The 26,912-nt window shown below is 44.5% G+C and overlaps 1 protein-coding gene across 2 annotated transcripts; it reads right to left on the bottom strand.

Annotated features, from left to right (window-relative positions):
• On the bottom strand, positions 1 to 26,394 carry LOC128327683 (interleukin-2 receptor subunit alpha-like). 2 transcript variants are annotated; one of them, XM_053256761.1, is made up of 7 exons: positions 26,316 to 26,394; positions 15,679 to 15,873; positions 14,505 to 14,606; positions 8,123 to 8,356; positions 5,482 to 5,532; positions 4,046 to 4,109; positions 1 to 1,685 (listed from the first exon to the last, which is right to left on the bottom strand). In XM_053256761.1, the coding sequence occupies exons 1-6, from the start codon at positions 26,386 to 26,388 to the stop codon at positions 4,069 to 4,071; spliced, it is 696 nt and encodes a 231-aa protein (XP_053112736.1). In that variant the 5' UTR covers positions 26,389 to 26,394; the 3' UTR covers positions 1 to 1,685; positions 4,046 to 4,068. The 2 variants fall into 2 exon arrangements, with proteins under 2 accessions (XP_053112736.1, XP_053112735.1); XM_053256760.1 differs by lacking the exons at positions 1 to 1,685; positions 4,046 to 4,109; positions 5,482 to 5,532 and having other exon boundaries at positions 7,915 to 8,356.
• Between the last annotated feature and the right edge of the window lie 518 nt (positions 26,395 to 26,912).

Here is a 26,912-nt window from a genome sequence, read left to right on the forward strand (position 1 = left end):
TCTGACAAGATAATGAATACATAGATTAACACTCAACCTTTACTTATAAACTGCAGTACAGACATGTAACTTCTCCAAACCTGATAATATTCTTTACTATGCTTTGGTTACAATAAGCATTCCAGAAACTAACAAAGAAATTCCAACATAACAAATATTCTGAATACATATGCTCTCTCCCTAAATTCCTTGAATCTGATTAAATGTGCGGATTCAGTGTTTGTATTTAGGGCTTGCCATACGGAAAAGAGGACAGGCCTCAAGCCAGCGTGGTGTAGTGGTTAGAGTGCTGGACTAGGACCGGGGAGACCCGAGTTCAAATCCCTATTCAGCCATGAAACTAGCTGGGTGACTCTGGGCCAGTCACTTCTCTCTCAGACTAACCTACTTCACAGGGTTGTTGTGAAAGAGAAACTCAAGTATGTAGTACACCGCTCTGGGCTCCTTGGAGGAACAGTGGGATATAAATGTAATAATAATAACAATAATAATATCTTTAAGAGATGCACCTGCTGAAAATCCCTGTCCTGTGCTGCAGAAGAGGGAGTTTCAGGAGGTGCAGGAGACCTGTCCTCTTTTCCATAAGGCAGCCCTAGAGGCTATTCTTCCCTATATAGAGTCCACAACCATTTTCCTATTTGTTTGCTACTTCCAGGCCTGGTGTCAGCAGCTGGACAACTTGGGCATTAGCTCTCAAAGGATCCATAGCTGACTTCTGAGACCCTGGTGAAAAAGATGGCAGTCGCGCCAGCAGTGTTCCCTCTAACAGGGATTCCCAGATGTTATTGACCACAACTCCCACAATCCTCAGCTGCAATGGCTTTTGCTTGGGGATTCTGGGAGTCATAGTCAACAACATCTGGGAATCCCTGTTAGAAGTAACACTGGTCACCAGCAGCACAGCTGCCCCCCCACCCCACAGCTGCTAAGGAAGGCCAATAAACTCACCTGGCCGAAGACGGCTGCCATGAACCCGGCATGAACACTGACCGCTTCAATCCATGCTGCAAAAATCAAACTGTAGACTAGCTCTTGCCTACTGAGTGGTATTATATCCTCAGTATATCCCCCCCGAAAAATCTTATAGGTTACATGTTTACTTACATTATCTATTCATTTGGTGTTTAAAAAATAAAATAAAAAATATTTATAACCTGCCTTTTGATGAAAAGGCAACTAACACATTAAAAACAACAGAAAAATGTATCACATACCACATTTTAAAAGCTCTCTATAAAAACTTACTAGTAGCCATATTAATCAGAGCAGCAGAACAACAACAAAAAAGATCATCAGGGCAACCCAGAAGCCTTCTAGAATAGGCCTCCTTTGGTGTGGTGTCTAAAAGCCAATAAAGGCGGAACAAGGTGAACTTCCCGAGGGAGGGAATTTCACAGCTTTGATGCTGCTACAGAAAAGTATCACCTTCCTTAGTACTTAAAGACATGAAACAGGACTTCTGAGAGAGATCTCAACATGCTTATAAATTCATTTCTCTCTGTTCCACAGAGATTATTCCACAACATATGCTGCTAATAGGGTAAAAACATTAATGCCTCCTTCATATGTCAGGATGCAGCTCAGTCAATTTCCTTGTGTTACATTTATATTTTCTATTCTGCTAATGTTGATATAATCCGATCGGTCTTGAAACCTTTCCATTGTCTTCAGATGTTTTCTTTACCCTGCAGCAAATATATTAAGGTACAGGATTTAAGAAACACATGCCATCAAGGTCGTCATTTAAAAAATAATAATACAGCAGCTTAAAAGTTACAAAATACAGCAAACTTTTAAGTTTGTAGAATTAGCTTATTGTTTACATGGTTTGTTTAGCTTACAATTTCCATGCTTTTTGGCTCAAATGTGTACATGGCTTAACTATTCTCTTAAACAGAGGCGCTCTTACCCCGGGACTTCAGGGCCAAAGTCCAGGGCCTCCAAAGCCTCTGGCCTGGGGTGCCCCAAATCTTCTTTAGTCTGTCCAGGGTGGTGTAGTCACCCAGCAGAGGATGATGATGCTTAATTTGCAGGTGAGGGGAGGCCTCCAAAAGCCATTAAGACCAGGCTCCAAAATCAATCAAATGAAAAACAAGAAATAGAATAACTTTTTTGTGCAATCTGTCAGTGGTCACCCTAGAATAGGACTGTACAAATTCAGACCTCCAGTTGTTTATGTACTACAACTCCCATCATCCCCAGTAACAGTGCCCAATAGTCAGGGATGATTTATTGATTGATTGTTGAACTGGGAGTAGTGGGCCAACATCTGCAGGAGAACTGAAGTTGTACAGCCCTTTCCTACAACACGGGTTTCAAATCTTGGGTCCCCAGATATTTTTGGACTACAAAAGGCCATTGTGGCTGGGGACCATGAGAGTTGTAGTCCAACAACATCTGGGGACTCAAGATTGGGAACCCCTGCTCTAGAACCTGCTCTAGAACCAAAGGCCTATGTGAGCACTCAGGCACCTGGCACTTAAAATCTAATTCAGTTTAAATTAGTACACTAAGTAAACTTAAATCAGACTTAGATTTAGCTTTCTGCGGTTTCACCCTGACTTCCGATGCACCTCCAGTGAGCTCTTAGGTCTGCTTACCAGAACATTTCCAGCCTGCACCAGTCACCAGATGATAGCCCACCAACTCAGTCCTTCAAGTCGGGCTGTGTCAGCTCATGGAAAAGCTCATGCACTACACCGATGAACATCCCATTCTGCCATGGGATATGTCGAGGGCCTTGAGCTCAGATGTATGTATGTATTTGTTTATTTCGGCCCAAGGCCCGCAAACTTTAGCTCAGATGGCTTGTAAGGAGGATTAATGGAGGAGGAAAGGTCTGTCAATGGCTTGTAGCTATGATAGTCAAACACCAGCTCCAGGTTTAGAGCAAGGCAGCCACTGAATACCAGTTGCTGGGGGGCGGGAGAAGCAATTGCCTTCATTCCTCACATGTGGGCTTTCCATGGATCTTTGGTCCTATCCAGCAGGGCTCTTCTTAGGAACTGATCGCAATCCTATCACTCGGGGTCATGGCTAGTGTCAGCAGTTGCTGGGATCAGAGACCATCCATGGGTCCACCAGTGATCCCTGCTGCTGTTTTCCTGTTATGGGCTGTGACCTCCCTATGGGGCAGGAATCTTGGGTATGACAGGCCCCAACCCGGCTGAGCAAAGAGGCACCTTTTAAAGCAGTGATTCTCTTATGTATAGTATAGGATGGCCAATTGGCCCTATCCAACCTCAGCACAACGTCCCTCCAGTGACAGTTGCTGTCATCTGCCTTAGAGGAGGAGAGCTGGTCTTGTGGTAGCAAGCATGAACTGTCCCTTTTGCTAAGCAGGGCCTGACCTGGTTTGCATTTGAATGGGGATATGACATGTGAGTACTGTAATATATTCCCCTTAGGGGGTGGAGCCACTCTGGGAAGAGTACCTCTATGTTTGCATGCAGAAGGTTCCAAGTTCCCTCCAGGCATCTCCAAGATAGAGCTGTGAGAGAATCCTGCCTGCACCCTTGGAGAAGTCAGGGTAGACAATACCGAGCTAGATGGACAAATTCAGCATAAGGCAACTTGCTATGTTCCAATGTTATATTTCCTTTTAGATGTTATATTTCCTTTTAAATTTCCTTTGAGAACCTTGGAGAAGCTGCTGCCAGTCTGCAGACAAAACTGAGCTAGATGGATCAACGGTCTGACTCCATATATAGCAGCTTCCTATGTCCCTATTGTGAGTCTTTTGGGGACAGGGAAGCATCTTATTTATTCATTATTTATTTTTCTACATAAAACCACTTTGAGAACTTTTGTTGAAAAGTGTCGCATCAATATCTGTAGTAGTCATTGTCGCTAAAATGAGTCGTGATTAAGTTCCATTGAAACCAACGGAACGTGTTTCTTGAAACTAACTCAAACGTCATTGCTTTCAAAGAGATGAAATCTCTGACTAACTACAGCTGGACTGAGATGAGAGGTTAATAAAGTCTCTACAATACAGGGGAAACATCTTTGGCATAAAAGGCACAAATCAGTGCCACTCACTTACCACAGACTCCTTATGCTGAGTCCTCATCCTATGACGACCATCACTGTGATAACAACAGCAGCTGCTAAGGCATAATAAAACAATTAAACCTTAAAACTCCTAGTAGATGAATGAGAAGATCATTACCCCCTTGTCTCTATCCTACTCATGGAGTGTCGTTCCTCTCATCTGTCCCAACTGTCATTAATATCTTTCTGGGTGCAATTCAAGATAAAAAAACCTTACATGGCTTAGACCCCGGCTACTAGAGATGTGCATGATGAACCAAGGTTCATAGCCTGGTTTGAATCCAAGTTGGTTTGTGCTGCCTGCCACTGAACCAGTTCGGCGGTTCAAGTGCAGCACCAGGTGGAGGGGGCGGTGAGCGGGACCTTTCAAAGCAAGCACAGCGGGTCCTTACCTGTTCGCCCACCGCTTCATGCAGTCTCCTACTGTGGTGGTGCTCTCAAAGGAACATAGGAAACTGCCCTATACTGAGTCAGACCATTGGTCCATCTAGCTCAGTATTGTCTTCACAGACTGGCAGTGGCTTCTCCAAAGTGGCAGGCAGGAATCTCTCTCAGCCCTATCTTGGAGATGCTGCCAGGGAGGGAACTTGGAACCTTCTGCTCTTCCCAGAGCAGCACCATCCCCAAAGGGGTATATCTTACAGTGTTCACACATGTAGTCTCCCATTCAAATACAAACCATGGCAGACCCTGCTTAGCAAAGGGGACAATTCATCCTTTGCTACCACAAATTCTTGTCTACACACCCTGCGACTGTTGAAATCAGACTCCCGCCTTCTCTTTTTATGTGAGGAAGGTCAGGTCTAACCTACCTCACAGGGTTGTTGTGAGGATAAAAATAAGCATGTACACCACTCTGAGCTCCTTGGAGGAAGAGCAGGATATAAATGTAAATAAATAAATAAATAAAATAAAATAAACTCATATTGCTGCTGTGGTTCCGTCTGGTTCAGCCATAAGTTTGTCCTGATTTTAATAGGCAAAGCAGCAGCAAGAAAGAAAGAAGGAAGGAAGGAAGGAAGGAAGGAGAGAGAGAGGAAGGAAAGAAAGAAGGAAGGGAGGAAGGAGGGAGGGAGGAAAGAGAGAGAGAGAAAGAAAGAGAGAGAGAGAGAGAGAGAAAGAAGGAAAGAAGGAAGGAAGGAGGGAAGGAGGGAGAGAGAGAAGAAAGAAAGAAAGAAAGAAAGAAAGAAAGAAAGAAAGAAAGAAGGAGGGAGGGGGGAGAAGGAAGGAAGGAAGGAGGGAAGGAAGGAAAGAGAGAGAGAGAGAAAGAAGGAAGGAAGGAAGGAGGAAGGGAGGGAGGAAGGACGGAAGGAAGGAAAGAAAGAGAGAAGGAAAGTAAGGAAGGAAGGAAGGAAGGAGAGAGAGAGGAAGGAAGGAAGGAAAGAAAGAAGGTAGAAAAAAAGCTCCCCAGAATTGTGCCTCCTGTACCTGTGGCTGGAAAAATCGCAGATGCAAAACTGTGGAGGACTTCTGATTCAACTAAAAAGAGAAGGAAACATCAGCAGTTTTCTTTAAATAAAAACAAAAACCATCATACTTAGCCTTTTTAAGTGCATTTCAAGTATCCATATGCAAACAAGCATCATTTGCTGTAATTGTTCCTTGGAATAAGCCAAACCAACTTCTGACTCCCCCACCCCACCCCCAGCCCTTCACTTTTGATAACATTTGTTCTTCTTTTAGACTTAATACTGTAGAGGCCTTTTGCAGCAACTCTGCCAGGTTCTTTTCAATTCTGCCAGGGAGCATCAAGTTCCGCGCGTCCCTCCTTTCCTTTTGTCTCATATTTTAATTTAAATTGCAAGCCTGCAGGCAGGGACTGAATCAGTTGTATTTAGAACTCAACCAATGTGATAGACCTTCCCGTTCTGAATGGGGCCGTGCTCCCCCAGAAGGACCAAGTAGTGTACACAGTCTGGGGAAGTGCTCCTGGATTCAAGTCCTGGTGTCTCAGGTTGAGGTTATGGCCAGGAGCACTTTTGATCAGCTGAAGTTGTTTACTGACAGCTGTGTCTGTTTCTCAAAGAGAATGCTCTCAAAACAGTAGTGGTAACATCGAGGCTGGACTACTGTACTGTGCTTTATGAAGGGCAGCCTTTGTACATAGACAGTCAGTAAAAATGTAGCAGCCAGATTGGTCTCAGGTATCATAACTGTAGGCCCCCAAGATAGAAATATAAATATTTGCATTGTGTGTTTCATTCATGTATTTAAAATATGTATACCCTGCCCCTCCAGTACGCTACTGATCGGGGCAGCTCAGAACATTAATAAAATAGATACAATGCAAAATACATGATTAATAAAGTTAAACAAGTGAAACGACCAGTCTAAAACCTCGTTTAAAATTACAATTTTTAAAGTAAAATTTCAAATTAAAAGTTATTAGTAAAAAGCTAAAAACGGAGAACTGTTTATATATTTAGCATAAGTGTTTAGCATATTTATTTAGCATATTTGTGTATCGCCCCAAACTCACATCTCTGGGCAGATTACAATAAAACAACGCAGATTAAAAACAAAGTTAAAACATTAGAACAATTTAAAACAATGATAGAAGTGCAATGTACTTTTGTATAGGTCCCCGAATATATCCCATAACATGTCTGTTGCGCCCAGACCCAAGGAGACACGGACACAGTTACTTTAGGTGAAATTGCCCATTTTATTAACATTTCAAATTGCAGCGTACTTGAGGAATTCAGCTGGGATTGACGCTCCACCCACACAGTGCGGGCACTCTCAGGTCGGCCACGCGCGTGGCCGCCTTACCCAAAGGCCTATGGCGCTGGCACCTTGGCTCGAGGCGATTCGACCGCTGACAAGCGGGAATGCCCTTCTCAGCCGACCTGTCAGGTCCCTGCTGTAGGCGCTATCCGTCCGACGCTGTCGGGCCATACGGAAGGAAGACACCTAGAGCGGGGTAGGAGTTGAGCTGCATCCCCGATCTGTCAAGCCTCAGGGGATCAGCGCCTCCTAGTTGAAGCCAAACGCTTACCTAAGGTGCTGCACCGATAATTTTCCAGTTTTCTACCTGCACTGTACCTGCCATGCCCCTGACAAAGTGACCCGTGAAATCACATGTAACTAAACTTCTAACTAACTACTATACTCCGATATAGCCTGAGGCAGGCGAAAAAAGATGCACACCAAACAGCCAATCAGGTGTATGCCCAAAAAATTCCTGCCCGGCCCCATAATGGCGACCAGCCAAGCCCAGTCTATATCCTAGGGTGGGAGGGAGGGTGCAACTCTGAGAGTTGGACTGAACGGGTGTCTGTGTGCAGGCCATAGGCCTGCGCTGACCCCACCCCCCGGAGGGACGCCTGACCAATGGGAGCCGGCTCCCTGTGTCACGTGCTCCTCCATAGGGGGCTGGGGCAAACGAGCCGCGCCGCCTAGAGCGGCGGCGATCGGCTTGCATATGTCAGAATGGGCATCCGTAGGGCTGGTTTATCCATTAGTTCCTCACAAGCAGTATTCCCTGTAACGGAGTCCCAGATGTTGTTGACTACAACTCCCAGAATCCCCAGCCAAAGGCCATTGCAGTTGGGGATGCTGGGAGTTGTAGTCAACAACATCTGGGAATCCCTGTTACAGGGAACACTGCTCACAAGACGGTGTATTTGGGGGGCCTAAAACCTTTTTGAAGGCCCCTTGGGAACTTTGTAGACCCTAGGGCAGGGCTGTTCAACTTTAGCCCTCCTGTAGATGTTGGCCTACAACTCCCATAATCCCTGGTTATTGGCCATGGTAGGGATTATGGGAGTTGCAGTCCAAAAACAGAGGGGAGGGGGGCAAAGTTCAGCAGGCCTGCCCTAGGCACTGTGCCTATTGTGCCTAATGGATAATCCAGCCCTGTCCCTGAAGCTGAGTGCTGTTAATTGGACTAGCATGTGAGTGCCCCTCAAAATCATTCTGTGTGCCACTTTTGGCACTCATGCTGTAGGCTGCTGGCCCCTGTTCTAAACACGACACCACACTGGCCTTGAACGGAACCTGCCACCTTCTGCAGGTGGAATACCTGTCCTACAACTGAACCAGCATCCTACCCAGGCCAACATCTTACCTGCAGCCATGTGCTGGACGGTGGCCTCTTCTGCAACCGTACTGTCATTTCTGCACCGTAGAGTTAAGCCGGACCAGAAAACATTTCCTCTAGAATTCTGACATGTGAGAATGGCAGAGATGGGAGGCTGAGCTTGGTATCCATCCAGGCATTGGTACCACACTTTCTGCCCCACCTGGTACTTTGTGTTTGTGACCGTGGCATGTTCAGGGGTTTTTGGGACATCACAGAAGCCTATGGAGAGCAGCAGGACAAGCAATATGACAGCCAAGATGGAATGAATGAAACACACACACACACCCCAAAGATGAATACATAACTTAATCAACTTAGATCTTTATCTCTTCCCCCCGACATCTGATTCTCTTCCTCTGTAACACTAAAAGGTTTCCTTAAAACACATGTGCATACCCAACCTGAACCCCAATGACCCTCCCTTTCCTTTCTTTTTCCTCTTCAGAGCCTGTGGTAGCAAGCAAGACTTGTCCCCTTAGCTAAGCAGGGTCCACCCGGGTTGCATATGAATGGGAGACTTGAAGTGTGAGCACTGTAAGATATTCCACTGAGGAGATGGAGCAACTCTGGGAAGAGCAGAAGGTTCCAAGTTCCCTCCCTGGCGTTTTCAAATACTTACGCCTTGAAATGAAAAGAAGTTGTTTTTCTCTTATAAATATATTTGCCCTTTGTAATAGATTTCTGTTTCCAAATTGCTCAAGATTGCTCATCGAAGATTTGGCAATGCAATAGAAACATTTGGTCATAGTGACTTGCACCAAGCCTTCTTCTTCCTAGTATTATTATTTCTTGTTTACACAGTCAGACAGGTGTTATTGACTGGTTTGTTTTATCCAGACATCGAGTCCTTCCCAAGGACCTGGGATGGCTGAATTTTATCAACAATACTGTTGGTTATTACAGATATTGTCGCAAGATATAGGCTGTTCCCAGTAAAGCTGCTTTTTGTAATTGGCTGATGGTGATTTCTGTGGCCCCTATGGTGTTGAGGTGCTCTTCAAGGTCTTTTGGAACTGCACCCAGGGCGCCAATTACCACTGGGATTATTTTGGTCTTTTTCTGCCACAGCCTTACAATTTCAATTTGTAGATCTTTGTATTTGGTGATTTTTTCTATTTCTTTTTCTTCTATTCTGCTATCCCCTGGTATTGCTATGTTGATTATTTTGACTTGTTTTTCTTTCTTCTTGACTACAGTTATATCTGGTGTATTGTGTGGCAGATGTTTGTCTGTTTGTAGTTGGAAGTCCCATAGTATTTTTACATCTTCATTTTCTTCAACTTTTTCAATTTGATGGTCCCACCAATTCTTGGCTACAGGTAGCTTGTATTTTTTGCAGATGTTCCAGTGTATCATCCCTGCTACCTTGTCATGCCTTTGTTTGTAGTTAGTCTGTGCAATCTTTTTACAACAGCTGATTAGGTGGTCCACTGTTTCATCTGCTTCTTTACAAAGGCGGAACTTGCTGTTTGTTGTGGATTTTTCTACTTTTGCTCTTATTGCATTTGTTCTTAGTGCCTGTTCTTGTGCAGCCAGTATTAAACCCTCTGTTTCTTTCTTCAAGCAACCATTCTTAAGCCATTGCCAGGTCTTGTTGATGTCTGGTTTTCCACTTATATTGTGCAAATATTGACCATGCAGGGACTTATTTCTCCATTTTTCTGCTCGGTTCTTGACTTGTTCTTTCTTGTAGGCCTGCTTTGTTTCATTGGTGTTGAATAGTTTTGCGTTCTTGACCATTTGAAGTGCATCTTCTTCACTGTCCTTGATATATTCTTCAAGGCCTCTTTTCTCCTCCTCTGCTGTTTGATGGACTTGCAGCATACCTCTTCCACCTGAGCTGCGAGGGAGGTATAGCCTATCGACATCACTGCGGTGGTGCAGAGCATGATTGATGGTCATGATTTTCCTGGTCTTACGATCCAGCGTCTCTAGCTCTGCCTGGGTCCAGTCTATTATTCCTTCAGTGTATCTGATAACAGGTATAGCCCAGGTGTTTATGGCTTGTATGATGTTCCCGCCATTGAGTTTGGACTTGAGGATTTTTCTAACTCTCCTGATGTATTCACTTCCCATTTTTCTTTTAACTTCAGTGTGTGCGATGTTATCAGCCTGGAGAATGCCCAAGTATTTGTAAGGTTCTTTCTCTTCCAGGTTCTTGATCTTGCTTCTATTGGGCAGTTCTATTCCTTCTGTTTTTCTTACTTTCCCTCTGTTCATTATTAATGCAGCACACTTGTCTAGTCCAAACTCCATTGCTATATCGCTACTGAATATACAGACAGTGTTTAGCAGTGATTCGATTTCTGACTGGGACTTTCCATACAACTTCAGATTGTCCATGTGCAGCAGATGGTTGATTTTACTTGATGTTTTAGATGTTTGGTATCCGAGGCCTGTTTTGTTTAGTATTTGTGAAAGTGGGGTCATGGTGATTACAAACAACAGAGGGGATAGTAAGTCCCCTTGGAAAATGTCTCTTCTAATGCTAACCTCTCCAAGTGTCTCACCATTGATTGTTAACTGTGTACTCCACATGCTCATTGCTCTTTTTTTAAATAAATATCTGAATGTTTTTGCTGACACCAGTTGTTTCTAAACATTTTAGTATCCATGTGTGAGGCAATGAATCAAAGGCTTTCTTGTAGTCAATCCATGCAACACTTAGATTTGTTTTTCTTCTCTTGCAGTTTTCTAAAATCATTTTGTCCATCAGCAGCTGGTCTTTTGTGCCTCTGGTGTTTGGGCAATTTCCTTTGTGTTCAACTGGAAGCTGTTTGTTAGTTAATAAGTGTTGCATCACTTCATCTGCTATTATTCCAGTTAATAATTTGATCATGGTTGGCAGACAGGTTATCGGTCTATAATTACTTGGAACTGCACCTTTTGCTGGGTCTTTCATGATGAGATGAGTTTTCCCAGTTGTTAGCCATTGTTCAATATCACCTCCTTGCAAAATGTGATTGAACTGTTTTGATAGTTGTTTATGAAGGCTTGTTAGGTGTTTAAGCCAAAAGCCATGCAGTTCATCGTCGCCTGGCACAGTCCAATTTTTAATTTTCTTTGCTCTTTCACTTATTAATTCTGGTGTTATTATTAGATCTTGCATTTGTTGGTTACATTTTTTGACCTCTTTCATCCAGCCTGCTTTTTTATTATAATCTATTGGATTGTCCCATAATTTCTGCCAGAATTGCACTGTTTCGTCTTTATTTGGTGTTTCTAGGTTTCTTGCAGTTTCTCCTTCTATACTTTGGTAGAAACATCTCTGATTCGACTGGAATTGGAGATTCTGCCTGTGTTGTGTAGTTCTGGCTTCTTATCTGCTAATCTTCTTTGACACTGCTTTTATTTGCTGCTTTATTATTTCCAGGACTTCTCTAATTTTCCTTGAATCTAGGTGGTATTTTTGGATCAGATACTGTTTGGTGTTTTCATTCTTCAGCTTCTTGTCATTCATATCTTTCAATTTACTAGCATCTGATCTAAGCCTGGAGATTTTATTTTCTAATCTAATCTTCCATTTAGGTGATGTACTACTTTCTTTTTTTACAGGTCCACTGATCTTATATCCGACCTCTTGTGTTGTAATTGTTGCTGCACTGTACATTAGTTGGTTTGTTTCTTGCAAATTATTGGTTGTTATTTCTGCAAGTGCAGCATTGACATCTTTTAATGCCTTTATTATTATTATTATTATTATTATTATTATTATTATTATTATTATTGAGCCTTTTTTGGAAGGGCGGTATATAAATCAAATAAATAAATAATAAATTAATATTATGTATGTACGCATTATTAGTCTTATTATTAGCTACAGAAGTGAAACAACTGGGTGCATGCAGAGTGTCCGTTTGTGTGCACCAGAGGCGTATCTAGGGAAAACAGCGTCTAGGGCAAGCACTGAAATTGCGCCCCCTGTCCAAACATCTGACATCTAACTTTACCATAATATCAGCTGAAAAATACAAATCAAGCTCATTAATCTTTTAATATTTCAAAAACTATTTATCAGTGGATGTAGCCAGACCAAAAAATGCTGGGAAACTACAAATTTCAGTATGCTGGGGCTCATTAAATACCCAAATACTATGTGGAGGTGTACTTGAAAAACTAAACAGAAGTGCCTGTCTAATTCCCTACTATGCATTGTAGCATCACTATTACATAAGTTTTAAAAATAAATGGAGAATTTGACTTTCACCAGATACTCTGAAAATAATTAAAGGATATGCAGAGTAGACTGTATCACTGCTTGGAATATATTCTAGTCTTTCAGAAAGACAGTTAAAATGAGAGAAAGAGAGCAAGAAACTCCCAATGGGCCTTAATACTAGATTTCACACTGATTCAAAGACAAACTCACCATTAATAGCCATATTATTAAGACATCACATTTAACTGACTTATCACAAGAAGCAAAGTAAGAGTGAAGGAATACAATCCTAGCTCATAAGCTTCAGCTCAGTATTCACAAGCCCTGATTCTCTGTACATAGTGCCAAACTAAATATGTGTACAGTGACTTATATTAAATTTTCATTTTTTTTTAAACTGTAGCCCCTTCAGGGGGCTTTCTAAAGGCTGTGGGGGGCCCCCTGCAAAGGTTCCCCCTCCCCCTGCTGGCCTCTAGGGCCTCACAGGGACCATTTGAGCATGTGTGGTGGCCATTTTTTAAAATAAATTTTGTTTTTAAAAAATGGCATCTGAAAATAAAATGGCCACTGTGCATGCTCAAACAGTCTCTGTGAGGCCTCGCATGGCCTAAGGCCTCACAGAGGCCATTTGAGCATGCACAGTGGCCATTTTTTGGGCAGCCGTTTTTTTAATAAATAAATAAATAAATAAATAAATGGTGCCCCCCTTCAAGTGGCACCCAGGGTATGTGCCCTGCCTGCCCAACCATAGATACGCCCCTGGTGTGCATGTGCCAGTACTGAGTTAGCCAAGTTTTGTGGAAACAGACTGAAGAATGAGAAGAATAGAAAACATAAACAGAGTGCCATGAGACAGATGGAACACATTTCCAGTGGCAGAGGAATGATCTCCAGGACATGCTTAGGGCAAGCTTACCTGAACTGGTTGCCAAGTTTGGATACCAAGGGGCTTCCCAAAGGAGGGTTGTACCTAGAAGCATGCAGGGACTTCCCGTTGACATCTCAAAGAAGTAGAGTCCAACAGCCAGGAAGAATGCCCTGCCTGAACATCTATACATATACCCTAACACGTTCTTGGAGATGGAAGACTCCCAACCTCTCAAGTCACGGGTCTCTCTCTTTTTCAACTAACAGGTTGGCCTCCTATTATTCAGGAAGTATGGAAGTTGAGTGCATGGGTATTATTTAGCTATGTCTTCCTAGAGATTTTTGTATTTGTTATTGCTTTCGTTGTTTTACAAGCATAATCATACTTTATTTTATCTATCTATCTATCCATCCATCCACCTATCTATCTAGTTTGTACACCGCCCCAAACTTTCATCTCTGAGTGGTTTACAGTGACATGAAACAGGTCAAAATACAGAAAACAAAAACCTTAACACAATTTAAAACGAGAGTCAGATTAAAAAGCTTGGGTGAAGAGATAAATCTTCAAGTGCTTTTCAAAGGTTGTGTCAGAGATGGGGAAGCTTGTATTTCAGTAGGGAGTGCCTTCCACAGTCTCGGGGCAGCAACAGAGAAGGCCCGTCCCCATGTGGCCACCAGACGTGCAACAGGGAACAAACCTCTCCAAATAATCTCAATGGGCAATGGGGCTCATGATGAAGACGTTCTCTTAAATACCACTGTTACCATTCTCTTAAATACCACTTTGCCACTACAGTATTATGACTGATAAGTAATATTAATCACAGCTGCCTTTGTGTGTATTATAATTTAACTCTTGTCATTATTGCCTCGCCTCTGAATATTGAACATATCTACACTTGGGCGCTTTCCAGACTAGACCCTACAATGGGGTCAAGACATATCTCGGAAGTGTGCTTCCACACTTCCTGCATCCTGACAGCGCAGTCCCTACGCAGACAGCAGGGTGCCGTTCACATTTCCAATGCCTTGCTTCGAATTTAATGGCTGTGAAATAGAGCTAGGATGTCGTATATCTGGCATAAAGAAATTGCTGTTTTGTCGGGTTGTTAGTTGTTGCGAGACTGCTCCCCCTACCATTTACGGTCCAAATGCGACTTGCCCAAACCGAGGCATTTTGCTACTGAAGAGCAGCTAGTCTGGAAAGCGCCCTGGTTGTTATACTTTTATACATAATGAAAGTCACGAGCATCCTAAGTCTATCTGTGTCCCTAAACACACATGCATCAGTCAGCACCACAGAAGCAGATGTTACAACGACAAAGGCATTTATTTTACCTTTCATAACTGGCTGAGCTGTGGCTTGCGGGCCATGGGAAATCCCCTCCAGCTTTTTCGTTGCGGGCTGCTCCGAAGGTGAGCCAACCTTCATAGGATAAACTGGGTAGCAAAATCAGGAGCGTCAGTTCTTCAAGAAAAGCAAGTGTTCCCGAGAATGTAGAGGTGCTCCCACCTTACGGTCACGATTCTCTCAAACCTGCTAGCGCAGAGGTTCCAAACTGTTGGGACCCTTATAAGGGATTAATCAACCAAGTATGCGGGTACTGCCTTGTTGGGATTAGAGAACAGAAGCTAACAGCCATGTAGGCAGGATATGCAAATTTACAAGAAATTTTGAAATTATACCAGTCAGAAATCAAGTACCTGGCTCCATATGATAACATAGCTGCTACCTGGGGAACTACAAGGATTCCTTTATAATAATGCCTCTTAAGAAGGCCCAGGAGAGGCCAAAATGTGTATGGCTACCGTAGATAAGAAAGGACATTCCCCATATGTGACTTGCAGTTGATGTCAACTCCCCATAAGAAACAAAATTCATATTCTTACTTTAACTTTATCCAAGGACAACTGGGTTCCTCTTCAGTTCACATTGGATAGTTAGATGCTCAGAAGGTCAACTTATGGAGGACTGATCTGCAAGCTGCAACATTCCTTGTATATTTATTTTGGGGACCTCAGAAGTAAGGTTGATCGTAAATTCTCATTATACAAACTTGTTGTTCTATACTCATGTTTTTCATTGTTACACGCCTTCATATATATATATATATATAGCGCTCACGTTGATGTGCTAAATGAAATTATTTATTAAATGTTTCTCTTTATATTATCTTTTTTATCCATGGTATTTGGAGGTATTGTATACTTCCACCATTTATACATGATAGTTTTCCAAGTTCCATGCATACCTTTAAAGCATAATCTTTAGGCTATTATCTGGTGGTGGGTTCTTTTTGGGTCCATTCACATTCTTGGTTGAACCCACCCAAGTCCTTTTCAGCTTTTCGGACTACAACTCCTATATCTCCAGCCACAATGGCTGTGTGGCAGGGGATGATGGGATTTGTAGTCAGGCAGTATTTGGGGACCCATGGTTGGGAGCCTTTACACTAGCAGATGTCAAAAAGTCCATAAATGCACTCTGTCTCCCAGAAATGTAATTCCTTACCTATGCACTGTAGGAAATCCTTCAACTCTGGTGACCACTGGACCTTATCAGTCTTATTTATGCATCTGAGTTGGTCGACTGTGCCAGCTCTCCTTTTGTAGCCTGGTTCACATTTGTAATTCACAACTGTGCCCACCACATACTCCTTAACAAAGATCTTGGCAAACTCCACTGGGTCAGGATTGGGGCATCCTCCTGCAAAGGGGGACAAGGCGTGTTAGGTATTAACACAGCATCATTTAAGAGTCAGGAACATGAACAAGAGTTCCTGCTGGATCAGACCTGAAGTCCACCTCATACAGCATTCTGTTTCCCACAGCGGCAAGACGGATGCCTGCAGATGATTGCAAGCATGATTTGAAGCCAACAGACTTGCTCTGATGTTTGCTTCTGGCACCTAGCATTGAGAAGTGACTGTCTCTGCACCTGGGGGTAACATACCACCGCCATGACTAGTACCATTGGTAGACCTCTCCTCCTTCATGAATTTGCCTAATCCTCTTCTAAAGCCATCTAAGATGACCATCACCACCTCCTGTGGCAGTGAATTCCACAGAACAATTGTGTGTTGTATGAAGAAGTCCTTTATTTATTTTTTGTCCTGCAAACCCCATCGCCCATTGAGATCATCCGGAGAGGTCCGTCTGCATTTGCCACCGGCTCGTTGTAAACCACCAGAGACGGAAGTTTTGGGCGGTATAAAAATATGTTAAATAAATAAATAAATAAATAACAACTCATTAATTCAGCTGGGTGACCCTAGCCATATTCAGTCATTAGGCTGTACATGTGTACATTTTTTGTGTGAATCACTGTATGTGTGTTCATTTTCAGAATGAACCTGGGTACCAGGGCTGGCCCCAGGAATTGCGGCATCTAAGGTGATTTGCCAAATGCTGCTTTACCCCGACATCTCTGATGGGGGGACCCCTCTTTCAAAACTGACCCTCGCAAGTTTGAAAATGACATGGGAGGTAAGAAGTGGGGAAGATTGCCAGTAGCCTCCCTTTCTCTCCTTGTGCTTCTTGCATGTTTTCCATGCAATGTGAGAAGAAGAGGGCAGCCTTCCCTCTTCTCTCTGTGCTCCTTGGCTTGCAAGGTTCAGATCAGTCTTGAAGAGCTGCTCAAATGGCAACTGCGGGATGCTGGCGCCCCAATAATCTGACACCTGAGGCATATGCCTCACCTCGCCTCATGAAAGGGCCACCACAGCTGAGCACAGACCCACTCAGGTGCAGAGTACAGATAGGAAGTGGGTATGTAATGAACATAATGTGTGAACAACTGAACTGTGCACACATACAGACCTGTGTGTGCACACACTGCATGCAAATTGTATGTGTGTTGAACATAATATGTAAAAAAGGCTCCTGAGTTCTACTCTTCCAAGAGATGGAGAAAAACTCCTCACACCATTTGTAAGTTGTTAAACCTCTATCATCCTTGGGAGGAGAGCTAGTCTTGTGGTAGCAAGCATGAATTGTCCCCTTCTCAAAACAGGGTCCACACTGGTTTTCATTTGAATGGGAGACTTGATGAAGGAAAACTCCACTATCCCCTTTCACCAAGTTGTGTCACATAGTTAAGCCCTAAAGGTCACAAGTTTCTGCACCCTGCTGCTACAGGTTCCCTTTTGCTGGAAATAATACTCTGCCCTGCCTGACTAGAGATAAACACCTGTTGACCATACCTTGCCCTGCCTGACTAGGGATAAGCACAGCTAAAGCTGATTGGTGCATTATTGCTGGTTTCTGCCTTGTAATTGCTTCACCTTATCTATCAATGGCTAAGCTTTATTCTGCTTGTACTGCTATCATTGGTGTATACCATGAAACTTTGGCTCTGATAGGCTCTGTACTCAATCCTAAACAGTATAAAAGATTCATGCCAAAAGCCTGAGGGTGTGCTCTTGGAAGAGAGACACCCAGCATGTCGTGATCAATAAAAGCCTGAACCCGATGGACGGTGACGGCCTCTGTTCATTAAACGAACCCAGAATTCCCAGAATGTCTCTGTCAGACTACATGTGTGAGCACTGTAAGATCTCCCCCCTTAGTGGATTGGGGCCATAACTCAGTGGAGCTCAGAACTTGGAACCTTCTTCAGTGCTTGCATGAAGAAGCTTCCAAGTTCCCTCCCTGGCAGCATCTCCAGATAGGGCTGATAACCTGTAACCTTGGAGATGCCACTGTAACCTTGGAGTTGCAGTGGCCTGTAACCTTGGAGATGCCACTGCCAGTCTGTGTAGACAATACTGAGCTAGACGGACCAATAGTCTGACTCAGTATATGGCAGCTTCCTATGTTCCTATCCTTCCCTCTTAGTGCTCAAAATACAGCTGCAGAGGGGGCAAGCTAAAGCAGCACAGGGTGGCGACTTGCTGGCCCTTCCCCCCACTGGTGCCTTTCCCACTAAAACCCACCCCCTCCCAGCTGTCTTTCTCCCTCCCACATGGAAAAATTATATCCTTACTGCTATTTTTCTCTGTAGGGCAAAAAGAAGATTGGGGGAAGGGAAAGTGATTTAATTTTATAGCAGGAAAACATCGATGGGAAAGAATGAACACACAGAAACTTGTGTGTGCATATGCATGTACACACACACACACTTTTGTCCACCCAGGGCCAGACTTCCATTTTACATTACAGACTCTGTGGCTGCATTTCATAAAAGAACGTGCATATATAAATATAGGAGATAAATTATGCCTGGTTGAGCACTGTTGTTAATTCCCACCCCAAGGCACAGTTGCTTTCTGAAATGATACCAGCCACACAGCTTTCTCTCTTATCTCAATCTCCTTTATTTATAGTTAAAATTTATATACTGCCTTTCATACATTTCTCCCATGGTGGTTTACAGGGTTAACATAAAACACAACAAAATCCATAAAAATCACTCAAAATCTAATAAAAGTTAATAACCAGTTCCTAATATGCTCTCTTTGTTCCTCCTGCATCCCAGGCTGAAGGAGTTGTACATGATCATGTCCACGTCCCTCCCTCATGAAAATTGTATTGGCTTCAAATCCACAAAACCTGACTTCAGTCAAGGGGAACGAAAACCTCCCGGACTACCAATGGTCAGCAACTAAGGATCAAACTACATGTTTACCCCCTGCTAACTGGGCAAAGAGGCACCTTTTTAACGTGGTGATTCTCTTTATTTAGCAGGGGGAGAGTAACTAGCCCTATCCCCCCCCCAGCACAGGACCTCCAGTGACTGCTGCTGGAGTCTATCTTATGTTTCTTTTTAGTCTGTGAGCTCTTTGGGGACAGGGATCCATCTGATTTATTTATTATTTCTCTGTGTAAACAGCCCTGAGCCATTTTTGGAAGGGCGGCATAGAAATCAAATAAAATGAATGAATGAATGAATGAATGTGACCCAAAATGATTTTCCCCCTTTCTGCTCCCCACCCCCAGCAAATAGTATCCATGAGGGTGCCCAGTCTGGATCAGGACCACAACACAGGGGAGGGGATTTTTAACCCTTTCCTCCCACATCAGTCCTGAAAAAACTGCCCTTCCCAAAACATTTTGCCCTGGCTAGGCCCATAGAAGCTACTCTTTCAGGCAGTAGAATAGCAAAGGTGGAGTAGGCCATGGGATAAAAAGTGAAGATGGCCTCCTTTCGCCGCCTCCTCCTCCTCCTTCTCGGAGGCACAAGGGGAAATGCAAAGAGCAAACTGTTGTCCAGCCAGTGAGCCCCCTTCCCTCCGGGGCCCAGGGACATTTAACCCCCCACCCATCTTGTTCAATGATAGCTGCACCACTACTTCTGGGCAAATAGCAGCTTCAGAGAGCAATTTTGCCAAGAACTGAAGCATGTGGAGTGGGGGGAGAACTAAATTGCTTCCAAATAAGTAGTGTAGCCACCATTGGGCAAGCAGGTGGGGTGTATGTGGACAAACATCACTGGCCCAGATGCCATGGCTCCCCCTCGCCTCTCCCACAGGCACCCACTTGTCCTTCTCCTGCACCCAACCAGCAAACAATGCTCTCACTGGCTGAGAGTGTGAGGTGAAGCCCCTGTTTCCAGTTGCGGGCCACGCTCCTTGCGCCAGCTCACTGATGCAAGGGGTGTGGCCAACCTCAGAAGGGGCTGCATGGTCCCTCTCCTGCTCCTTCCCAGCTGCTGCCTGGTTCACTGTCTGCATGCTTTGTTTCTCTAGCTTCCTTCAAGAGAGGGAGAGAAAGAAAACACCCAGCTGGCAAACAAAGCACCAGCTGGGAAAGAGTGGAGAGGGACCATGTGGCCCACCCAGAGGTGCATCTAGGTAATTTTGGAGCCTGGACCTAAAGGCCTTTGGAGGTGCCCTCCCACACCGGATGGAAGTTAAGCATCATTTCTCTAAACACACACACACACACACACACACACACACACACCCCTCATCAAAGACTCTTGAAGAAACTTAGCAGTCATGGGATAAGGGGACAAGTACATGTGTGGATTGCTAACTGGTTAAAGGACAGGAAACAGAGGTTAGGTATAAATGGAGAGTTTTCACAATGGAGGGAAGTAAGAAGTGGGGTCCCCCAGGGATCTGTACTGGGACTGGTAATTTTTAACTCGTTCATAAATGGTCTAGAAGTTGGGGTAAGCAGCGAGGGGGCCAAATTTGCAGATGATACCAAACTATGTAGAGTAGTGAAATCCACAACGGATTGTGAGGAGCTCCAAAAGGATCACTCCAGACTGGGGGAGTGGCTGACAAAATGGCAAATGCAGTTCAGTGTTGGCAAGTGAAAAGTGATGTGCATTGGGACAAAAAATCCCAACTTCAAGTATACACTGATGGGATCTGAAAATGTCAGTGACTGACTGGGAGAGGGATCTTGGGGTTGTGGTGGACGGCTCATTGAATGTGTCAACTCAATGTGCGGCAGCTGTGAAAAAGGCTAGTTCCATGCTAGAGATAATTAGGAAGGGGACTGAAAATAAAGCGGCTAATATTATAATGCCCTTATACAAAACTATGGTGTGGCCACACTTGGAGTACTGCGTACAATTCTGGTGACCACATCAAAAGAAGGACATTGTAGAACTGGAAAAGGTGCAGAAGAGGGTAACCAAGATGATCAGGGGCCTAGAGCACCTTTCTTATGAGGCAAGGCTACAACACCTGGGGCTTTTTAGTTTAGAAAAAAGTTGACTGTGAGGAGACATGATAGAGGTCTATAAAATCATGCATGGTGTGGAGAAAGTGGAGAGAGAGGAAATTTTCTCCCTCTCACATAAGACTAAAACCAGGGGTCATCCCATGAAATTGATTGCCAGGAAATCTAGGACCAACAAGCGGAAGTACTTTTTCACACAACACATAATCAAGTTGTGGAATTCTCTGCCACGAGATGTGGTGACAGCCAACAACCTGGATGGCTTTAAGAGGGGTTTGGATAACTTCATGGAGGAGAGGTCTATCAACGGCTACTAGTCAGAGGGCTACAGGCCACCTCCAGCTTCAAACGCAGGATGCCTCTGAGTACCAGTTGCAGGGGAGGAACAGCAGGAGAGACGGCATGTCCTCAACTCCTGCCTGTGGCTTCCAGCGGCATCTGGTGGGCCACTGTGCAAAACAGGATGCTGGACTAGATGGGACCTTGGGACTATGTGACAAACTCAGTATTTTTAATATATGAGTTTTTGAGGGCACAAATATCAACTAGGAACATAAGAAGCTGCCATATACTGAGTCAGACTACTGGTCCATCTCACTCAGTATTGTCTACACAGACTGGCAGCGGCTTCTCCAAGGTTGCAGGCAGGAGTCTCTCTCAGCCCTATCTTGGAGATGCTGCCAGGGAGGGAACTTGGAACCTTCTGCGCTTCCCAGAGCGGCTCCATCCCCTGAGGGGAATCTCTTCCAGTACTCACACTTCTAGTCTCCCTTTCATATGCAACCAGGGCAGACCCTGCTTAGCTAAGGGGACAAGTCATGATTGCTGCCACAAGGCCAGCTCTCCTCTGAACTCACAAGAATGTAAAGAATATACAATAGGTTTATTTATGCAAATATGAATTAGCAGAAACATCTCAACATGCAACTAGGGGGGGTGCACGGAACCGCGGAACTGAGGTCCGGCACTGGGCTGGGGGATTCCTTTAAGAGCGGGGGGGGTTTACTTACCCCTCCCGCTGCTTTCCCCCTCTGGCGCCTGTAGTTCTTTTAATAATTGGGGTGGCAGGATACCTCCCTGCCCCCCCTTCTTATATTTTGCTGCTGTTGCTGCCGGCTGTGCTACAAAAGGCTTCAATAAGCCTGTAGTGCGCACGCTTCACGTCTCTGTGATGTGCGTGTGCGTGCGTGCACACGTTGTGGAGACGTGAAGCGCATGCACAACATGCGCACACACGCTACAGGCTTATTGAAGCCTTTTGCAGCGTAGCTGGCAGCAGCAGCAGCAGCAGCAGCAGCAAAACATAAGAAGGGGTGTCCGGGAGGTATCCTGCTGCGCCAATTATTAAAAGAACTACGGGCGCCGGAGGGGGAAAGCGGTGGGAGGGGTAAATAAACCCTCCCCCCACTCTTAAAGGAACCCCCCAGCCCAATCACCCAAACCCCGAACCCCCCATGTCCGGATCGGTCCGGAGGCCTGTAGAATGGCCTCCGGAATGGTCCAGGCTCATCACTACATGCAACTTTACATATTCCCATCCCACATATTTCTTTCCCCGTCTGTCTCTAAGAGGTCACACGTGGCTGCCCCGTGCAGCGCAGGCCAGTGGCGCGACACACATACCAGGACAGACGAAAGAGGATTTGGGGACCCCCAGGGGGTGTGGAGGCCCAGGACTTCCACCCAGAAGTCCAGGGGTAAGAGCATCTCTGGGCCCGCCTTCCAGGTTCTGGCCAGACCCCCTGCAGTGGATGTTGATCAGGGTGTGGATGTTGATCAGAATGCTGGAGAGACCCCCATGCTGGAGAAGCCAGGGAGGGAACTTGGAATCTAGATGCTCTTCCCAGAGCGGCTCCACCCCCTGAGGGAAATATCTGACAGTGCTCATACTTCAAGTCTCCCATTCATATGCAACCAGGGCATGCTGTTAAGCCCCCAGGTTGGGGGTCTACTCATGAGTTGCCACGGTGCGGAGCCATGCCACAGCAACTCATGATCACAGAGCCTGGGTTAGCGGAGCACTCGCTCCGCTAACTTGGGCTTAGGGGAGGGTTATTTAAGCGGGTTAACCGCTTGGAGGCCACCGGGCTCACCTGCAAGCCCGGTGGTTCTCACGGTCAGGAGAAATCTGGCTAGGCTCCCGATTTTGCCTGATCATGAGAATAGCCTCCATGTCTAGTTTAAGCCCGGGGCACCAAAATTAAAAACAGTAAATGTCCTTTCTTGTGGGGTTTTTAGGTTGTCCGTTGTTTTTTTCAGTCCCACAACTGTGATAGGAGTCTTTCTTGAGTCATTTAATCCAGTCACGCTCTGCAATGGGTCGTTTTCAGAGGGGAGTAAGGGGCATGTGAGTTTTAAAGGTTGTAAGTTTCAAGAACAGAAAAAATGAGATTCTAATCTACCGGCTGCTTCAAAGAAATGTCTGAAGTCTTAACAGAAACATGTCCGGTTTGTAAGAGAAAGTGCCTGTCCTTTGCTCTTGGAGCATTTTTCACTCAGTAGCTCTTTCGTTTGATAATGTGTGGTTAGAGAATGCGGTTAACTATTTTCAGTGAAGCTGTCCTGTAGAAGCCACAGCCTGCTTCTAGTATGGTGAAGGTGAGGAAGAAGAAAAACCCATGAAAAAATTTAAAAACCATATCCACGATTAGATTATACGGACGCATATATATGCTGTATAGTCCAAGGTGGCTGGCTGGTGCTTCGTTAATGGGTGACTCACAGACTTGGAAAGGACCAGGGAAGACTTCTAGTTCAACCCTTGACTGAGGGCAGTCCAGCCTCAGTTTGTAAACAGACCGCTGCACTATCAAATAACTCTTACAGTTAGGAAATTCCAGAATCTGCTGCTTAGTAGTTTCAGCCCAGTGATTCTAGTACTTTTCTCATGAGCAACAGAGAACAAGTCCACTCCTTCTTCTACATGACAGCCCTTCAGACATTTGAAGATGGCTATCATAGGAATACAGCTATAAGAATGGCTGTCATAGAAATACGCCACAGACTAGCACTTGGTAGGGTTGCAGTGAAGGCCTTGGATACGATATTTAGGTGCTGGGAAGTGTCTACACCTACAAAGATTGAAATAATTCGGACAATAGTTTTTCCCGTGACATTCTATGGATGTGAAAGCTGAAGCTTTGAACTTTGGTGCTGGAGAAGGCTTTTAAGAATACCATGGATAGCCAGGAAAACAAACAGATGGATCATAAAACAAATCTATCTAGAATTTTCACTCGAGGCACTCTTCCCAGAGCAGCTCCACCCACTGAGGGAAATATCTGACAGTACTCATACTTCAAGTCTCCCATTCATATGCAACCAGGGCATGCTTTTAAGCCCCCAGGTTGGGGGTCTACTCGTGAGTTGCCACGGCGCAGAGCCATGCCACAGCAACTCATGATCATAGAGCCTGGGTTAGCAGAGCACTTGCTCCACTAATGTCCAGGCTCAAACTATCATACTTGGGAAACATGATGCGAAGACCTAGCTCCCTTGAGAAGTCTATAATGCTGGGGAAAGTTGAAGGAAAGAGAAGAAGAGGATGGCTAGCAGCAAGGTGAGTGGACTCGATTATGACAGCAATTAATGCACCACTGAGAGACCTTAAAGGCCAAGTTGAAGACAGATCATCCTGGAGAGAATCTATGTGATCACTAAGAGTTGACACCGACTTGACGGCACCTAATCAATCATTATAGGAACACAGGAAGCTGCCTTCTACCATGTCACACCCTCTAGCTCAGTATTATCTACACAGACTGGCAGTGGCTTCTCCAGGGTAGCAGGCAGGAGTCCCTCTCAGCAGGGATGGGGTGCAATTCAGATCAGGAAAACTGTATTACTTAAAGAAAAAAGGGCAATTTGCAATTTGGATGGAGAGAAACAGGGGCCTAATCCCATCAACATAATGTAGATCCTGGCTTCGCACAATGGCCTGAATCATACAATCATTTGAATCCTGGTTTAATGTGGGTTACCGACATTAGCGTGATTGTGTGAACTCACACCAAGGCAGGAATTTCATATTCATCCTGGACCATAAACTGCCTTGGCATGGGTTGACACAATCACCCTAATGTTGGTTTCCCCTATTAAACCCTAGATTGAAACGACTGTGTGAACAAGGCCAAAGTCTCCCAGCCTTGGGTGTGTGCGTTCCTCTCTCACTTTTGCATGCAAGGGGAGGAAGGATTCTTAGGACGTCAGGATCTCACCACATCCAGACCAGGCAATTCTAGCTTATTTTAGCCCAGGGGATTCTCAAAATTGGGTCCCCAAATATTGTGGGTCACAATTCCTATCATCCCTAGCCAAAAGGCCATTCTGTCCCCAGATGTTGGGGATGCAATGGACCTTGGCCAGAGATTCCCCAGCCACAAGGCCATCATGTCTGGGGATGATGGGAGATGTAGTCCAACAACGTTTGGGGACACACATTTTAGAAACCCTGGCCTAGCCAGTTTCAAATAAATTCCCAACTTCAGATCTTGGCTTATTTTGACATTCAGGCAGGAGTAAGCCAAAATTGCCAATTTGCTTCTAGTCTGTGTCAAAAACACCGACCTAGGCAGAGAAATGGTCTGACTCAATATAAGGCGTTTCATATACACATGCCTTACTAATACATGGACTGATATCAACTGTCTCTCTAAGTAAGGAGTAGTCATTTAGGCATCCCCAGACACTACTGCCAGTAAGCAGTCCTGTTATCTTTTATCATTGGATGCTTCAGCTACATTGAATGGAATAAAACGGTGCGTATACTGCTTTAACTCCCATTCTGTTCTTAAAAGATGATTAGCTGATATCTCATAGTCCTTACCATGTGCAGGATTGCCCTATTGCTGCAAACTGAAAGAAAGAAAGAAAGAAAGAAAGAAAGAAAGAAAGAAAGAAAGAAAGAAAGAAAGAAAGAGGGAGGGAGGGAGACATTCTTTTTCAAGAAAGCAACGTACCTAGAATTGCTAGCCCCTTTCTCAACAGAACCCTTGAATAGCTGCATGAAGGGGAGAAAAATTCCTTTCCCCGCTATGGAGCTCACAGGATGGGGAAAGTTATATGTGTTTTCCTTCTGCACATATACAGTTCAAATAGGAAGCTCTTTCCCATAACATAAGGGAGAGTTGGAGAGTTATAGCGCAAGCAAATGTGTCTTCTTTTTTAAGAAGCAATATGCAAGTCACCTTCTCAGGAGAGTCTTTTCCGTTCCTGAGGGAAATGGGGGGATATGCTTTTTAAGATGTTGCTTGCCATCTTTAGGTTTTATAAGTATTTGTATTAAAAATAACATATAAATATAAATATATACACGCAAATTCTGGTGCCTGATTAACGGGGGCACCTTTTGAGTGGATTAAAACTGTTTTAAAAATTAACCAATTGAATATTACAGTCTAATCCCTACCCCCTCTCCCTTTTGTTCTCTCTCATATGTGTGCACACACACACACACACACACACACAGAGTTTATAAAGACACATATATTTATTTGCTGGCTCACAAGTTCTTACCTTCGCCAGTCTGAATGGATTGGAAAATTCCCCAGACCAGAAGGAGCCCAAATCTCAAGTATAAATTGCTCATGTCTTCTGGAGGTCCCAAAGTGCTTTTGAAGAGCACGGGACTTTTTGCTTACTGACTGTATGTCAGAGTGCCTAGTGCCAGACAAGAGGAAAGGCATCTGATAAGATCACTAAGTTTTCTTTAATTTGGCCAGACCTTCTTCCCCTCTAGTCCCCTCCCCGTCTTTCCCTCATGCCTCTCTGAGTAGCTGAAACTGCTCAGTCGCAGGTGTGAGTTACTACTCATCCAGGAAGTCGTGTTTTTGTCAAAGTGCTAGATTGTAGAGCTGTCATTTGGAGGAAGTGGCCTGTACATGTGGTTGACACCATGCACATGCGTTTGGCCCCAGGACTGGACAATTCCACCAACTAGTAGCTAACAATTCTATCAACTATATTCTATCAATAATTCTATCAACTAGTAGCTAACCGCAAACATCTTGTCCTCAGGACATCCTGAGTTCATCTTCCTAATACATCTTGTACTCAGAATAATTTGCCCCAATTTCTTTGCTGGGTGAACAACAGTGTGGGATGAAAAGGATG

This window comes from Hemicordylus capensis, chromosome 5 (assembly GCF_027244095.1).
Source record: "Hemicordylus capensis ecotype Gifberg chromosome 5, rHemCap1.1.pri, whole genome shotgun sequence".
NCBI classification, from domain to species: Eukaryota; Metazoa; Chordata; class Lepidosauria; order Squamata; family Cordylidae; genus Hemicordylus; species Hemicordylus capensis.

Coding starts and splice junctions, on each gene's coding strand:
- LOC128327683 (XM_053256760.1), bottom strand. CDS start 26,388: ATGAGCAATTTATACTTGAGATTTGGGCTCCTTCTGGTCTGGGGAATT. Junction 15,874..26,315: donor ATCCATTCAGACTGGCGAAG/GTAAGAACTTGT, acceptor CCCCCTTTGCAG/GAGGATGCCCCAATCCTGAC. Junction 8,357..14,504: donor AGCTCAGCCAGTTATGAAAG/GTAAAATAAATG, acceptor TGCTCTCCATAG/GCTTCTGTGATGTCCCAAAA.